This window comes from Octopus bimaculoides, chromosome 7 (genome assembly GCF_046866305.1).
Source record: "Octopus bimaculoides isolate indiv1 chromosome 7, ASM4686630v1, whole genome shotgun sequence".
Taxonomy (NCBI): Eukaryota; Metazoa; Mollusca; class Cephalopoda; order Octopoda; family Octopodidae; genus Octopus; species Octopus bimaculoides.
The window spans coordinates 37089073-37107227 of NC_142934.1; the positions used below are offsets into that span (position 1 = coordinate 37089073).

At 36.1% G+C, this 18155-nt stretch overlaps 1 protein-coding gene across 5 annotated transcripts in view; it reads left to right on the forward strand.

Annotated features, from left to right (window-relative positions):
- Positions 1-18155, forward strand: part of LOC106869668 (putative 3',5'-cyclic phosphodiesterase pde-5) — a 362634-nt gene that overhangs the window by 61622 nt on the left and 282857 nt on the right. For 3 of the 5 annotated variants that reach the window (XM_052969509.2, XM_052969510.2, XM_089355203.1), the window contains one exon: positions 4628-4795. The exons of the other annotated variants lie outside the window; for them this stretch is intronic. In XM_052969509.2, coding sequence (XP_052825469.1) covers positions 4628-4795 — 168 coding nt within the window. Of the gene's footprint in view, positions 1-4627; positions 4796-18155 lie in introns of those variants that run through there. 5 annotated transcript variants of the gene reach the window in all.

Sequence of the window (18155 nt, forward strand, 5' to 3'; positions counted from 1 at the left end):
ACAAACGCACGATGTCATAAATAGCAGTGACAAACGAAATATACACCGCTGATAGTTGTTGACAAACAACAGCAGTAATTTTATCCAGCTGAATACACGTCATTGATTGGTTGAAATTACCAAAATTTCTCAACAACGCTAAGAGTAAAAGATGTTCTATTTGACACATTATACCAATATGGGAGGTTTCAAAGTGTTTAGTTAAAGAAAATTAATTAATCGAGTTGCCCATCAAAAGGAAAATATCCGAGCGTATTTACATGTGCTGTGCGAGCAATGGAGATAATATACAGTTAAAATACATCATTTCATTTGGAAAATAGAAATAAATTTCAATGAGTATTACTTCCTCGGATATAGTCCAACACTTTGCCAGTTATTTTTGGCTCCATGTGATGTCTATATTCCCGATATTTTTGGATAGATTTCGGAGCAGTGTTTTATCGCTCTCACATGTTAAATGCCCCCAGTGTCGTCGTCGTCGTCGTCTATTATTATTATTATTATTATTATTATTATTATTATTATTATTATTATTATTATTATTATTATTGAGCTCTGTTTTTAGTATTGATCTAACTCGTCTATAGTACTCTTTCTTTATTTTTTCTTTCATTTGTGTATGTTGTATCCTATCTAGTTCATTGACTCCTAAATACTTATATGGTTGGCTTTCGTCTAGTTCTCTTATTTCATTGGCTTTATCTAGTGTTATATTGCTACTTTTAACTAATTTTCCTCTTTTCAGGGTTGCTTTGGCACATTTTTCTAATCCGAATTTCATTTCTATTTCCTTGGTAAAGCCGTGTACTGTCTGTAGTAGTGTTTCTAGCTCTTTGTCGTTTTTTGCATATAATTTTAGGTCATCCATATATAGAAGGTGGCTGACTGTTTTTCCATAGCATTTGTAACCGCATCCAGTTCTATTTAGCAATTCTGTTAAAAGTGTGAGTGCCAGGCAGAACAGGAGTGGAGAGAGCGTGTCTCCCTGGAATATTCCTCTTCTAATGGGGATGGCTTTCGTTTTCACAAGTCCCTCTTTTGTTTGGAGCTGTAGCACTGTCTGCCATTTGTTCATTGAGTGCTCTATGTATTTTATGATAATTGGTGCCACCTTGTTTATGGCTAGTGTTTCCAGAATCCACGTGTGGGGAACACTGTCGAAAGCCTTTTGGTAGTCCACCCAGGCCATACTGAGGCCTTTCTTCTTTCTGCGGCTGTCTTCAGTTATGGCTTTATTGATCAATAATTGATCTTTACAGCCGTATGAGCCCTTGCAGCATCCCTTCTGCTCTTCTGGAAACAGGTTGTTATTTTCCAGGTGTTTACTCAATCTCTGCGATATTATTGCAGTAAAGGCTTTGTAGATCGTAGGGAGACAGGTTATATGTCTATAGTTTTGTGGTTTCTCCGTTTCCGTGGATTTGGGGATTAAGATGGTTTTCCCTTTTGTGAGCCATTCAGGCATTGTTTCTGGATCTGCTATTATGTTGTTAAAGTTTTCTGCCAGCTTTTTATGCATTGCTGGCAGGTGTTTTAACCAGAAATTGGGGATCTTGTCGTGTCCAGGTGCTTAGTCTTTGCAGTGTCTGGGTGACCTCTTCAGTTGTTATAGGGGCCCAGAGTTGCTCAGGTGCTAAGTTCGTTGTTTTAATGGTCCTTTTTTGGGGTTGTTGCTTCACCGACCATATTTGTTTCCAGAATTTCTCTAGTTCTTCTGCTGTTGGTGCTGAAGTAATGTCTATTTTATTTTTACCCAGTTCTTGGTAGAGTTTTTTGGGGTTGGATTTGAACTGTTTGTTTTGTTCAAAGAAACGTTGGCGTTTCTCATACCGGCGGATCCTCTGTGCTTTGGCAAGGATGTCTTGCTTTAGTTTTTCTTTTGCCTCAGGTAAGTCTTTTTCTGTAATGCTGTATTTGTACAGTATTTTTGTTTTCTTCTTGTTACTTAGTAGTGTTGATTGTTTACTAATTTCGTTGAGAATCGATAAATCTTTTCTCTTTTTTTTAATTTTGTTCTGGATGTTATTTATCCACAAGGTCTGTTTGGGTGGTAGAACTCCTGTTCGGATGGGTTTGAGTGAGTATCCTGCTTCTTTTGTGGCTGCAGTGGCTGCCGCATATATCATGTCATTTAGCTCAGTGATATTGCCTGTTGTTTCTGTGGTTGTTAGTTCCGTGACGGCCAGGTTTATGCTATTTATTATTGATGTTGTTTTATTGTCTATTTTGATTTTTGGGAGATATAATCTGTGGTCCATTCTAAGATCTGTGGTTTTCAGTTCTTCGGTTATTTTCATTTTCATAGTATCGTAATTATTAGGTTTCCCTTCGTTATTTCCAGGCTTTATATTTGTTTTGCCTTCCTTTTCATTCATATGTTTGTCTGTGGTGTTCTGGATTGGTGCTTTTTGTACACTATTATACATCTCTACGGTCTGGGTTTGTTGTTTTTTGTTTACTTCGTTTTTGCCGGGCATGTTACGTTTGTCCTCGTGTTTTGCTATCTCAATGTTTATATTATTATTTGGCATTGCTGTGTGACTACTATCTAGATTTTCCTGATGTATTTTTTCTTTCAATTGTTCTATTTCTATTTCTGATATTTTTTTTGCTTTTAGAATATATCTTCTTATGTTAGCTAGTTTGTTAGGGTTCATTGTTTTATCGGGGTCTATATTTACATTATTTTTCTTCCATGTTTTATATGTATGTGTTGTTGCGTTTTCGTTTTTTGGGTAGAGTACTGCTGTGAAATAGGCGTGTAGGATCGAAATGTGTTCCTCACGTGTCCATTTATGCCGTTTTGGTTTTGTTTGCGGGACATGAGGAACAACGTCCGGCCCTTTATTTTGACGGTCGTCGTTTTCGTAGGGTACCGGTTCGTTTATTTCTGTTGTCAGATTGTTTTGCACGTTCATATCTTCGTACTTTTTTCTTAACAAGCTTACAGTACGTACTTCTCGGTTGTTATTCTTGGGTGAAATAATACCGGTGTTATTTAATATGTTTGTAATTTTTTTGTACATGGTGTTTTGGGGTTCGAAGATGGTCTGATTTTGATGTAACACGTGTGTTTACGATCGCTGTGCGGGTAGTGGAGGTATCAAGTTAAAATACATCATTATATTTGTAAAAATAGAGATAAATTTCAATGAGTATTACTTACTCGGATATAGTCCAACCCTTTGTCAGCTATTTTTTGTATATGGTGTTTGGGTTTGGGGATGGTCTGTATTTTGATGTAACACGTGTGTTTACGATCGCTGTTCGGGTAGTGGAGGTATCAAGTTAAAATACATCATTATATTTGGAAAAATAGGAATAAATTTCAATGAGTATTACTTACTCGGGTATAGTCCAACCCTTTGTCAGCTATATTTGGGCTCCATGCGATGTCTTTATTTCCGATGTTTTTGGATAAGTTTCGGAGCAGTGATTTATTATTATTATTATTATTATTATTATTATTATTATTATTGTTATTATTATTATTATTATTATTATTATTATTATTATTAAGGTGGCAAGCTGGCAGAAACACTAGCATGCTAGGTGAAATGCTTAGCAGTATTTTGTCTGTCTTAATGTTCTGATTTCAAATTTCACTGAGGTCGACTTTACCTTTCATTCTTTCAGGGTCAATAAATTAAGTACCAGTGAAACACTGGGTCTTGATGTAATCGACTAGTCCCCTCCCCAAAAATTTTAGGCCTTGAGCCTTTATTAGAAAGGATTATTATTATTGTTTAAGGTGGTGAGCTGACAGACTCGTTGGCATACTGGGCAAAATGCTTAGTGGCATTTTGTCCCCTTCATGTTCTGAGTTCAAATTCCGCCAAGGTTGACTTTGCTTTTCATCCTTTCAGGATTGATAAATTAAGTACCAGTGAAACACTGGGAGCGATGTAATCAAGTAGTACAAAATTTCAGGCCTTGTGCCTTCAGTAGAAAGGATTATTATTAAAGGAAATTATTATTGCTGTTGCTGTTGTTGCAGTGGATTGGCATCAGATAAATAACCTCGCAGCATGTCTTTTTACTCTTTACATTTTAGGTTCAAATACTGTCAATGTCAACTTTGCCTTTCATCTTTCTGGGGTTGATAAAATAAAGTACCAGCTATGTACTGAGGTTGATGGTGTCACCTAATCCTCTCTCCTCAAAATTTCTGTCCTTGTGTTTCAATCAAAGAGAAATATGTTTTATGCAAGTATCTATTGCACCACTAAGTCTACTTCCATGTTCCAGAGGTATGCACATAATTTTTGTGTAGGGGTGGAATGTAAAATTCTGTTATACAGAATTGCATTGTTTTTAGATTTGGAGTATTAGTTCCGGTGTTATTTTAATGTTTCATCTCTTTTGTGGAATATGTTGGATGTGAAATGCCTTATTTTGTTGGAAATGCATTATTTTGATTTGGAAAGGTTGTGTTTGACTATGTGTTTTAATGTCTTAGAATTTGATTGATTTGAGGCTTTGCGCTTATGTTAGAACACAATCACCATCATTATTATTCCAATATATGAAAATAAATTATCATATTCTACTTATTCTGGTTTTTAGAAGGAAAAAATTTGCAATTATTGGCTTACCAATATGGTTGATTTTTCTTTGTCAACAGAATGGAAAAAAGAAAATATGATAAAATTTCTGAATGAGAACCCTGAATTCCTTGATTCATACGTATACTCAAAAGTAAACATAGAACGAATAGAGGAATGGTATCAGCAAAAGACAAGGAATAGCTGCCACAAAATGAATAGAAAAGAGAAAATATATGTTAACAGGTGTAAGTATAATAAATAATTAGATAAAATTTGATTGATGGATTTATTGCTTGATTGAATAATTCATTGGTTACTTGCACAGTTCTTTAATGCCAAAATGAACCAAACGAAAGCATGCAGATCTACACAACTGCACAACATGGTAGTAAAAGTAATTAAAATACATGCAAATCACACATTACTGTTTTGAATAAATAACTTAATAAAATACTAACAGATATACCCGGCGTTGCTTGGGATTAAAATGGAATAGTTTTTTGTTGTTTTTATTGTGAAAGTGGCCATGCTGGAGCACCACCTTTAGTTGAACAGATTGACCCCAAGATCCATTCTTTGTAAGCCTAGTACTTAGTCTATGGGTGTCTTTTGCCGAACCGCTAAGTTACGGAGACATAAACACAGAAACATCAGTTGTCAAGCGATGATGGAGGTACAAACACAGACACACACACACACACACACACACACACACACACACACACACAAATATACACATATATACGACAGTCTTCTTTCAGTTTCCATGTATGAAGTCCACTCACAAGGCTTTGGTCAGCCTGAGGTTATAGTAGAGGACACTTGCACAAGGTGCCACACAGTGGAATTGAACCCAGAACCATGTGGTTGGTAAGCAAGCTACTTACCACACACCCACCCCTGCACCTATAATATATATAGATATATATGTATATATATATATATATATATATATATATATATATATATATATATATATATATATATATATATATATATATATATATATATATATATATATATATATATATATATATATATATATATATATATATATATATATATATATATATATATATATATATATATATATATATATATATATATATATTATAGCTGCACCTATAATATATATATATATATATATATATATTTTGAGCGTGGCCGTTGCCAGTACCGCCTGACTGGCTCCTGTAGGATTTTCGAGCGAGATCGTTGCCAGTGCCCCTGGACTGGCTTGTGCGGGTGGCACATAAAAGACACCATTTCGAGCGTGGCCGTTTTCGTGCGGGTGACACGTAAAAGCACCCACTACACTCTCTGAGTGGTTGGCGTTAGGAAGGGCATCCAGCTGTAGAAACTCTGCCAAATCAGACTGGAGCCTGGTGTTGCCATCCGGTTTCACCAGTCCTCAGTCAAATCGTCCAACCCATGCTAGCATGGAAAGCGGACGTTAAACGATGATGATGATGATGATGATATATATATATATTATAGCTGCACCTATAATATATATATATATATATATATATATATATATATATATATATATTATAGCTGCACCTATAATATATATAGATATATATGTATATATATATATATATATATATATATATATATATATATATATATATATATATATATATATATATATATATATATATATATCTATATATATTATAGCTGCACCTATAATATATATAGATATATATATATATATATATATATATATATATATATATATATATATATATATATATATATATATATACTTATATATATATGTTCATACACACACACACACACACACACACACACACATATATATATATATATATATATATATATATATATATATATAGATATGCAGGGCAGGGAATCATCAATTAGTAATAAAATTAATAATTAACAATTCTGCCGGGTAGCTCAGTATGAAAAAAACTTTCTTCGGTAAAAAATTTATAATCATAAATATATAGGGATTGACAGTAACCTGCTTCTCCAACATACTGAGAAATCAGAAATAGCAGTCAAAGAACTACTGATTTCAAAACTACAAATTATTACTCCAGATTGATAGCGATATTTTTGATATATACATACATACATACATATATATATATACATACATACATACATACATACATATATACATACAAACATACATACACACATCATCATCATCATCATCATCGTTTAACGTCCACTTTCCATGCTAGCATGGGTTGGACGATTTGACTGAGGACTGGTGCAACCGGATGGCTACACCAGACTCCAATCTAATTTGGCAGAGTTTCTACAGCTGGATGCCCTTCCTAACGCCAACCACTCAGAGAGTGTAGTGGGTGCTTTTACGTGTCACCCGCACAAAAACGGCCATGCTCGAAATGGTGTCTTTTATGTGCCACCCGCACAAGAACCAGTCCAGGGGCACTGGCAACGATCTCACTTGGCTTGCCGGGTCTTCTCACGCACAGCACATTTCCAAAGGTCTCGGTCAGTAGTCATCACCTCGGTGAGGCCCAATGTTCGAAGGTCTTGCCTCACCACCTATATATATATACATATATATATATGTATATATATATATATATATATATATATATATATATATATATATATATTACAGGGATGTACTTGCATAGTAACTGACTTGATCTGAGATTGTGTGCTGAAACGAAAACAACTGTAGTGTGGAAGGTGTTTATAAGCCATTTAAAAAAACACAAAAACCATTTAAATTTAATTTGTATCAAAATATTTTTGACACTTTGAAACTACGACCTGTTCACTGACAAAATTTTGAGCTATATATGTATATATATATATATATATATATCGTCCGCCACTACCGTCCACGAAAATAATTTAATTTGTGTTCGTGGGAAAAACCATTTCAACGATGCGTACTGCCTTAATTCTTCGAAACGCCGGTGTTTTAATGGTGGCAGCTGATGAAGGAGATGTTTCTATGTGGCCTGCTTGTTTGTTGTACCTTGTTTATCATTTTGTCCATGTTCTTTTGCCACGTCATGTACCCAGTTTTGTATCTATATGTACATGTAGATGAAGGTATGACAGTTAAAAATCTGCTTAGAATTATTTACTAGCCTGTAAGGTCTGGCTAACTTGTAAGGTCTGGCTAAGTCAAAATGGTTTTTTTGTATTCTTCCTTTCTACTTGGAGAGTTTAAATGTAGTTATAAAAATATGTCTTTCTGTTGAAATGCAATTTCATTAAATTTCTATATCTTTGTGCAGCTGAGAATTGCTCTGTATTTTGTATTTGATGTAATGTTCACATTGCTTAATTAAATGGAGTCACACATCCCCCCACACTTTAGGAATAGAAGCCATCACTTTCTGGTTAGACAATTACACATATGAACTCCCCTCTCGCATTAAAAAAGAACTTATAATAGAACGACTTAGATTTATCCTAAAAAATAATTATTTTATATTTAACAACAAATCAAAAATCGGGAACTGCAATGGGAACACGGACTGCGCCAACTTTTGCGAACCTGGTAATGGGCTATCTCGAGATTAAACTATACCAGAGAACACTCGAGAAATATAGAAGCTCCTTTTCCACATACATACAAAACAGCTGGAAACGATATCTCGATGACTGTTTCATCCTCTGGAATGAAAGTATAGAAAAGCTCAACGAATTCCAAACACTTCTAAATGGAATAAACGAAAACCTCCAATTTACGATGGAATACAACAATCAACAACTACCGTTTTTAGATATCCTCATAAAGAAAGTCGGAAACAAGATAGAGACAGACATCTATTATAAACCCACTGACTCGAAACAGTACCTACCATTTGATTCTTGCCACCCGAGACACACCAGGACTAATATCCCATTTTGTTTAGCCAAAAGAATATGCACTATAGTATCAGATGCAGACACTCGTTATACACGACTCCAGGAATTGAAATCTAAACTCATAAATAGAAACTATCCACAGCCCTTAATCGAAAATACGATCCAAAGAGTACTTCAATTAAATACACAAGAACTTAGCCAACCAAGACCCAAGAAGGAAGAAAAATTAAAAACCCTGCCTTACATCTTCACACACAACCCACACAACAATGAGGCCTTAAACAACATACTCCACAGCACAGCTCTACTCAAGAAAGACCCAAAAATGAACAAAATCCTCAAAACACATACAATCATCAAAAGTAAGAGGCAACCAAAATCAATGAAAAAGATTTTAACCCAGGCCAAATTACACTCAACAATAACCACTAAATCTACAGTAAAAAAATGCGGGAGACCCAACTGTGGGATTTGTGTCAACATAATAGAAGGATCACAACATTGATTAGAACAAGGCCATAATTTCACAGTAAAAACTAATTTTATATGTGCATCGGAGAACTTGATCTACCTAATTACATGCTCTGGATGCAAACGGCAATATATTGGACACACTAAAAACAGCCTATATCAGAGGATGGTGGTACACAAATCCCAAATTAGGATCCCAGAAAACAGGAAAATACCTCTCAGCCAGCACAACAAATTTCCCAAATTCACAATGTTTCCTCTATATAAATTCAAAGACAATGCTAGCCAAAATGAACGCATTAGCAAAGAAATATTTTTTATAAGAAAATACCAACCAATTCTCTAAACTAGCAACACTGAGACTTTCATATATATTTTAATATTTTTATACGTAGATTTGCAAGTTATTCATAAGAAATAAACAAAGGGGATCGAAGAACCCGATTTCTATTAAAACCATAGGGGGAACAACTTCACCATGACGACTACCACCACTACTACTACTACTACTACTATTGTTATTATCATGACTGGTGCTAATTATTCGACAGCTACAACCACTCCTAGAATCCCTCCCTGACCACTATTTATGTTTTAAAAAAGCGGCATTTTCATTTTTATTCATTTTCAATATATACATACATATATATATACATACATATATATATACATACATATATATATCCTTTCTCTTTTTTCTTTTACATGTTTCAATCATTTAACTGCAGTCATGCTGGGGTACCACCTTGAAGGACTTCAGTTGAACAAATCAACCCTAGGATAGTATTTATTCTATCAGTCTCTTTTGTTGATCACTAAGTTTTGGGGAGGTAAACACACCCTCTCTGGTCGTCAGACACAGAGACACATACACAGATATATACATATTTAAAGGGTTATCAATTTATTAATTAATAAATCAATTAACAATTAATAATTTTTACCAAGCCCATCGGTATGAAAGCACCATTATTGGTGGAGAACTTATTCAAAAGTTCATATATTTATAAATATAATTAAGGGATCAGCAAAATATTTGCTTCACCATATACCGAAGTTCAGAAAGTAGCAGCTAAAAAAGCTGAGAATCTCACAGATAGCATCACTTGTAACTCACAAAAGTAAAAACAAGAAAAAAAAACAATGAAAAACTAACCAATTCAGATGATTAACAGCAGACGCGTTTCAGGATTATGATTAATAATTAACAATTAATAATCAATTTCCTTCATCAGTACTGTATTCCAGTAGTAAATTTGACTATGCTAGCAAACCCTGCAAGCATGGACGGGTAGTTCCATACCGACACAGATCAGAAAGCACAACCGAATTCACCTCGGTAATTCAGACATGTACTTTTTATAAAGTTACTTTCTATAGTATTTCTGAAGTGCAGATTCCAAGTTAGGTGAACAAAATATAAATAAGTAACAAAGATGTACAGGTGTTAATTCATTATGGACGTTTCAAGCATTAATTGATTAATGAAGACATTATATCAATTTGAAACAAACCATTCTTGTCAGATGATTGCATAGACTTCAAACATAAAGGGTAAACCATTTTTTAAACAAATTTACATTAATAATGGAAGCCAAAATATTTACATTGTTTCCTTTTGTTATATCTGTGGCAGAATTAGTTTAGAAACTAATGCATACCTTGTTAAGCCTACTATAACTTAGAGAGTAGCAGAGGGAATAGTGGAGGTCAAGATAAAAGAGTGGTGACATAGTTACTTATATTTAGAAGATTTAATGAAGTATGTAGTCTTCAACCATTCAGAATTAAATCCACTGGGAGTTGTCAACTGTAATGGTGATAAATCAATTAATGTCAGACAATCTACTAGATTCCCAATGTACTGGAACCATATATCTAGCTTTATCTATGTAAAGAGAGTAGGTTGCAAGGTTGGTAGTAAGAGAATGTCTGATGGGGAAGGGGAAGAAAGAAGGATAGGGGTGGCCAATACTTATTTAGATTATCAAATAAAGGGATTATAATGAAAAACCAAAAGAGATAAATAATATAAACTTTTAGGGGTAGAAATTAGAATTGAAGGATATGGGAGGTAGAAATCTATAACTTAGCAAATTTATTATATTAAATTGAGAAGATTTAAATCAATAAATAGAATAAGGATAGAAATTAAAATTAAAGTTTAATAATGGGATACCTCAATATATAAGAAAAACTATTAAGAATATTCTAAGCATATCATTTAGAAGGTCATGATAAAGACATTCTAAAATGAATGTATAATGGAATTCGATTATCACATGGGTAGAAGTACATAGTATATTTTAAAGCAAGGTGGATAAGTATAAGATATCGTAAGATATGCTATCAAATATAAGGGGTAATTGAATTAGAGGTATATTAAATGTATAAGGGAATACATTCAGAAGCAATACCTAAACCAATTTGGGTATATAAACATTAAAAGAATAATGCATGATTAAAAAATATACTAAAATAAAGATTTCCATATCTAATAAATTATATAAAAAGACCTTATAAAAAAATTATTTATAAATTGCAAACACTAGGAAAGTATATGAAAGGATATACAAATGTATAAAAATATCAAATATAGATATAAACAATAGATATAAAAAATTTATAAAGCATAATGTGTAATTATAAATATAAAATATAATATTGTATTATACAGTGAGTTTAATAAAAAGAAATTATAAACTCATTATAAGCTATAGAAGCTACACATATGTATAAGAGGGTATATAAATACCTAAATTTTATAATATAAAATATAGAAAATAAAAATTATATAAGTTTTATAAGAATTTTTAAAATATTTCTGTACCAAATGATATATTAGGTTGTCAAGAAAGTTCTTGCGGTTTTTAACCGTTAAATTCAGGTGCACATATTTCAGCTCAAACAAAACTTTATTAATCGAAATAAATACCATCAGAATCAACACACTTTTGCCAATACAAAACAAGTTTATTTGTGCCAGTGGCATAAAGAATCCTGCATTCTAGTGGCGATGAAGTTGTTGAAGGTGTGTTTGGCATCGGTTTGGTTTTTGAACCATTTCTCATGCAGGAAGTTGTCGAGATGCTTGAAAAAGTGGTAGTCGGTAGGGGAGAGGTCTGGTGAGTATGGCAGATGAGGCAGAGTTTTGTAGCCCAATTCATTCAACTTCTACAGGGTCAGTTGTGCGACATGCAGCCGAGCGTTGTTGTGAAGAAGAATTGGTCCTTTTCTATTGACCAATGCTGGCTGTTGTTGTCGGAGTTTCTTATACATTTCATCCATTTGCTGACAGTACTACTCCGCAATAATGGTCTCACTTGGACCCAAAAAGCTGTGAGGGATGAGACCAGCTGCAGATCACCAAACAGTCACCATGACCTTCTTTTGGTGCAACTTTGGCTTCGGGAAGTGCTGTGGAGCTTCGTTGGTGTCCAACCACTGAGCTGAGCGTCGCCGGTTATTGTAAAGAATCCACTTTTCATCGCAAGTCACAATCCGGTCAAAAAACAGATTGTTCTTGTGTAAAAGAAGGGAAGATGACACTTCAAAATAGCATTTTTTTTTGTTTTTTTTTTCGTGCAGCACCCATTTCTCAAATATTCTTGTTTTTCCAATTTCTTTCAAGTAGTTCGAAATTGTCGTATATATTAGGTCTGGTGAGATTGTTGAGATGCTTGAACGGAGACATGTAGATTTGTGCTGCGTCCAAGAAGTAAGGTGGAGAGGAGGTTCCACGAGGTTCCTCACAGGCAAAGAACACAGGTACAAAATTTTCTGGGCAGGCAACACTGACGGAGTTGGGGGCGTGGGAATACTTCTAGCAGAGAAATGGGTTGATAAGGTAATTGAGGTAGTCAGAGTGTGTGACAGAGTACTTAAGATTAGACTAGTGCTTCACCATAGGTTAGTTACCATCATCTCGGAGGACAAGGGTTTGGAAGCTTAAAGATCCTGCAATTGGACAGAGATTTAGAAATGTCTTACTCAAAGCATTTAATGAAAGAGAAGTGGATATAGCATCACACAACGTGGAAGACAACTGGAGATTTCTACGGGACAACCTGGTGAGAACCACCGACCAGATCTGTAGCTGGTGCAAAGTGCCCTCTCGACCCAAAGTAACATGGTGGTGGAACAATGTGGTTGACAGGGCTATTAGACAAAAGAAACAGGCTCGGAAGGACTGGAAGAATGGAGGTAGCAGGGAATTGTATCAGACTGCCAGAAGGGAAGCTAGGAGACAGGTTTACTTAGCCAGAGGGGAAGCAGATAAGAAAAAATTTGCCAATGTGTGAGAGAGAATTGTGATGTCGTAGGTGAGAAATGTGTCCACTTGGATGATGGCTCACTTGCACTAAACGAGGCTGCAAAGAGAGAGGTCTGGAGACATGGCGTCTCCAGACAGGCTGCTTAATAAAGACAATGAATGGGAGGAAGAGAGTCTGCCACATGTCGACCCAACAGAGGGACCAGCTATTCTAATTGACAGTACCTTAGTAGATAAAGCGATTGAGAGTATCAAGACAAGGAAAGCCCCTGGCCCATCAGGAATTACTGCAGAGATGCTCAAAATATCTGGCAGTGTCGGCTATAGCCTAGTCACCCGTATAGTTAATCAGGTGATACACAAAGGAGTCATACCCAATGACTGGTGTAGCAGTACCATAGTCAACTGCTACAAAGGTAAAGGTGATACTCTAGACACAAACAATTACAGAGGTATCAAGTTGTTGGACCAGGTAATGAAGGTCACGGAGAGGGTCATAGCCCAACAAATTAGGGAGAGAGTCAGTTTAGATGAGATGCAGTTTGGGTTCGTTCCAGGAAAAAGCACCACTGATGCTATATTTCTGGTAAGACAGCTGCAGGAGAAATACCTAGCTAAAGATAAACATCTGTACCTGGCTTTCGTAGACATGGTGAAAGCCTTTGACAGGGTCTTGTGATCCCTTATCTGGTGGTCAATGAGGAAACTAGGGATAGATGAGTGGTTAGTGAGAGCTGTGCAAGCCATGTACAGGGATGTTGTCAGTAAGGTGAGGGTTGGCAACGAGTACAGTGAAGAATTTCGGGTAGAGGTGGGGGTCCACCAAGGTTCAATCCTCAGCCCCCTCCTATTTATCATAGTCCTCCAGGCAATAACACAGGAATTCAAGACAGGTTGCTCCTGGGAGCTTCTCGATGCTGATGACCTTGCCCTAATTGCTGAGTCACTATCAGAACTAGAGAAGTTTCAGGTGTGGAAGCAAGGACTAGAATCGAAGGGCCTTAAAGTCAACCTAGCTAAAACCAAAGTCCTAATAAATAGGAAGGTAGACAAAACACAAACCCCTTCAGGTAGATGGCTGTGCTTGATCTGTAGAAAAGGCATAGGTAGAAACTCCATAAGATGTACCTAGTGTAAGCTATGGACACATAAGAGGTTCAGTAATATCAAAGGAAGGCTAACTAGCAAGATAGTTTTTGTATGTGGCAGATGTTCAGGAGCAATAAACACTGAAAATGTGCAGAAAACAACCTTTGCCACACTCCATGGAGAAAAATTAGAAGTAGTTGATAGCTTCCACTATCTAGGTGACCAAGTTTGTAGAGGAGGAGGGTGCACTGAAAGTATAGCTACTAAAATAAGAATAGCCTGAGCAAAGTTTCGAGAGCTCTTACCTCTGCTGGTGACAAAGGGACTCTCACTCAGAGTAAAAGGCAGACTATATGACGTATGTGTACGAACAGCCATGCTACATGGCAGTGAAACATGGGCTATGACTGCTGAGGACTTGTGTAAGCTTGCAAGAAACGAAGCCAGTATGATCCGATGGATGTGTAATATCAGTGTGCATACTCGACAGAGTACCTTGAGAGAAAAGTTAGACCTAAGAAGCATCAGTTGTGGTGTGCAAGAGAGACAATTGCGCTGGTATGGTCATGTGACAAGAATGGATGAGGATAGCTGTGTGAAAATGTGCCACACCCTAGCAGTTGAGGGAACCTGTGGAAGAGGTAGACCCAGGAAGACCTGGGATGAGGTGGTGAAGCATGACCTTCGAACTTTAGGCCTCACCGAGGCAATGACCAGTGGCTGGGACCTTTGGAAATATGCAGTACATAAGAAGACCCGACAAGGCAAGTGAGAGTATAATCTGTGACCTCTGCCAGAAGTGTAGCCAGCTAACTAATTCGTATCTTTACTTCATTGGACACTAAAACCCTGCTTGCGAAGACCTGTTGAGGCAAGTGAATTTGGAATTTGGAATTTGAAATTTGAAATCTGAAATCGAAATCGAAATCGAACCGAATCCGACGACTAGCACCCATGCCAACCTCTCCTTCATTGGACACTAAACTCTGCTTGTGAAGACCTGTTGGGGCAAGTGAAATCGTAATTGAACCATACTCTATGACTAGCACCTACGCCAGTGGAGCACAAACAGCACTGTTGAGCGTGTTCATTGCCAGAGCAGCTGTCTGGCTTCCATGCTAGTGGCCCGTAAATAACACCAATTGAGTGTAATCGTTACCAGCGTGGCTCCTAGCACTTGTGCTGGTGGCATGTTAGAAAATCATTCGAGCGAGGTGGACTGGCTCCCGTGCAGGTGGCACGTAAAAAACACCCTTTTGAGCGTGGCTGTAGCCAGTACTGTGTGACTGGCCCTCGTACCGGTGGCATGTAAAAGCACCCACTATACTCTCGGAGTGGTTGGCATTAGGAAGGGCATCCAGCTGTAGAAACTCTGCCAGATCAGATTGGAGTCTTGTACAGCCTTCTGGCTTGCCAGTCCTCAGTCAAATCGTCCAACCCACGCTAGCATGGAAAGCGGACATTAAACAATGATGATGATGATGATATGATGATTACATCTAATTCAGAAGCAAACAGTTGTGCATGGATTGTCAATATCCGATGGCTGACCACTATGCTTATCCTCTTCATGACTCCTGTCACAGCTACGAAATTTCTTGAACCACCATTGTGCTGTACGTTCATTAGTGGTTCCTGGGCCAAACTCATTGTTGATATTGCAAGCTGTTTCAGCAGCTTTTCGGCCTAGCTTGAACTGGAATAAGAAAATTGTGCGAATTTGCTTTTTGTCCATGTTGTATTCAACGTTCCGGAAAAAAACGGCCTAATTATTCAAAAAGAAAAAGAGTAACATGATTAGATAGAGCTAAAACAGGTTTTAAAATTATATATAAAGTGAAAGTAATTTAACGAAAATTAATTTGAAAATACATCATTTAAAACCCAAATTAAAAATTCTGCAAGAATTTTCTTGACAACCTAATAAAGGTTATAACAGATAAAAAGGATAAGTCAAAATAAAATAAAATAAGGATTACTTTACAAATTATGATGTAAATCATATTGGTATATTGAAAAGAATACTTAGATATGTTATTATTATAAATGCCATATAAAATAAAAATATAAAATAAAATATATGTATCAAATAATAATTAAAAAATAAAACTTTTATATTTTTTATTTTTTTATGTTTTATATTATTAAATTTATTATATTATTATATATTTATTATATTATTGAATATATAGGCACAGGAGTGGCTGTGTGGTAAGTAGCTTACTTACCAGCCATATGGTTCTGGGTTCAGTCCCACTGCGTGGTACCTTAGGCAAGTGTCTTCTACTATAGCCTCAGTCAAACAAAGCCTTGTGAGTGGATTTGGTAGATGGAAACTGAAAGAAGCCCGTCGTGTATATATATATATATATAATAATAATATTAGGGACAAAATCCAAAATTACAGGTAAAAAACTCAATTAAAATCAATTTATAAAAAATTTAAATTAAATTGAGCCTTATAGATAAAGTATATATAAAATATATAGTTTTAGGGAAAATAACCAATTTTCAAGAACTCATCGATGAAAATCCACTATCACATATATGTGATAGTGGATTTTCATTGATGAGTTCTTGAAAATTGGTTATTTTCCCTAAAAATATATATATATATATATATATATATATACGTATATATATATATATATATATATACGTATATGTTTGTCCCCCCAACATTGCTTGACAACCAATGCTGGTGTGTTTACATCCCTGTAATTTAGCAGTTTGGCAAAAGAGAATGATAGAATAAGTACTAGGCTTACAAAGAATAAGTCCTGGGGTCGATTTGCTTGACTAAAGGCAGTGCCCCAGCATGGCTGCAGTCAAATGACTGAAACAAATAAAAGAAAATAAGAAAAAATGTATTTATATAGCTTCTATAGCTTATAATTAGTTTTTAATTTCTCTTCATAAAAGAAGGAGAAGAGGAAATTGCCATTGAAATGTTAAACTCTCTCCTTTCACCAAGTATAAAGCTAATACACTTCTTGTGCTTGTCCTCACATTCATTGTCTTTCTTTTTTCGTTTTTTATTTGTTTATTTGAATTGACTATTTATTGCATGCTCACACGGACTATACCCGTCCTTCTGACTGTCTTGGAGTACCTGATTCATGGATTTCTTACTCTACCCTAGGATTACGTTACCTTTTAATTCATTCAGAATATGTCATTTCTGCACCTTTGATTATATATATCCTCATCATCATCGTCGTCGTTTCCATGCTGGTATGGGTTGGATGGTTTGACTGAGGGCTGGCGAGCCAGACAGCTGCACCAGGCCCCACTGTGATCTGGCAAAGTTTCTACAGCTGGATGTCCTTCCTAACGCCAACCACTCTGAGAGTGTAGTGGGTACTTTTATGTGCCACCAGCATGAGGGCCAGTCAGGTGGTACTGGCATTGGCCACGCTCAAATGGAACTTTTTACATGCCACCTGCACAGAAGCCAGTCCGGTGGCACTGGCAACGACCAAGCTCAAATGATGCTTTTTATGTACCACCAGCATAGGAGCCAGTCAGGTGATGCTGGCAACGATCATGCTCAAATGGTGCATTTAACGTTCCACTGGCACATGTGCCAATCAGCCAGTACTGTCATCAGCAACAACAATGATTTCACTTGCTTTAACAGGTCTTTGCAAGCATAGTTTATTGTCCAATGATTGAAGGGTACTAGCTATACAGCACTGACTAGCTATACAGCACTGACTAGCTATACAGCACTGGCATAGGTCGCTGTTACGGTCTCACTTGGCCTGCTGGCTCTTCTCAAGCACAGCATATCTCCAAAAGTCTCGGTCATTCATCACTGCCTTGGTGAGGCCCAATGTTCAGAGGTCATGCTTCACCACCTCATCCCAAGTCTTCCTGGGTCTACCACTTCCACAGGTTCCCTCAACTGCTAAGGTGTGACACTTTTTCACACA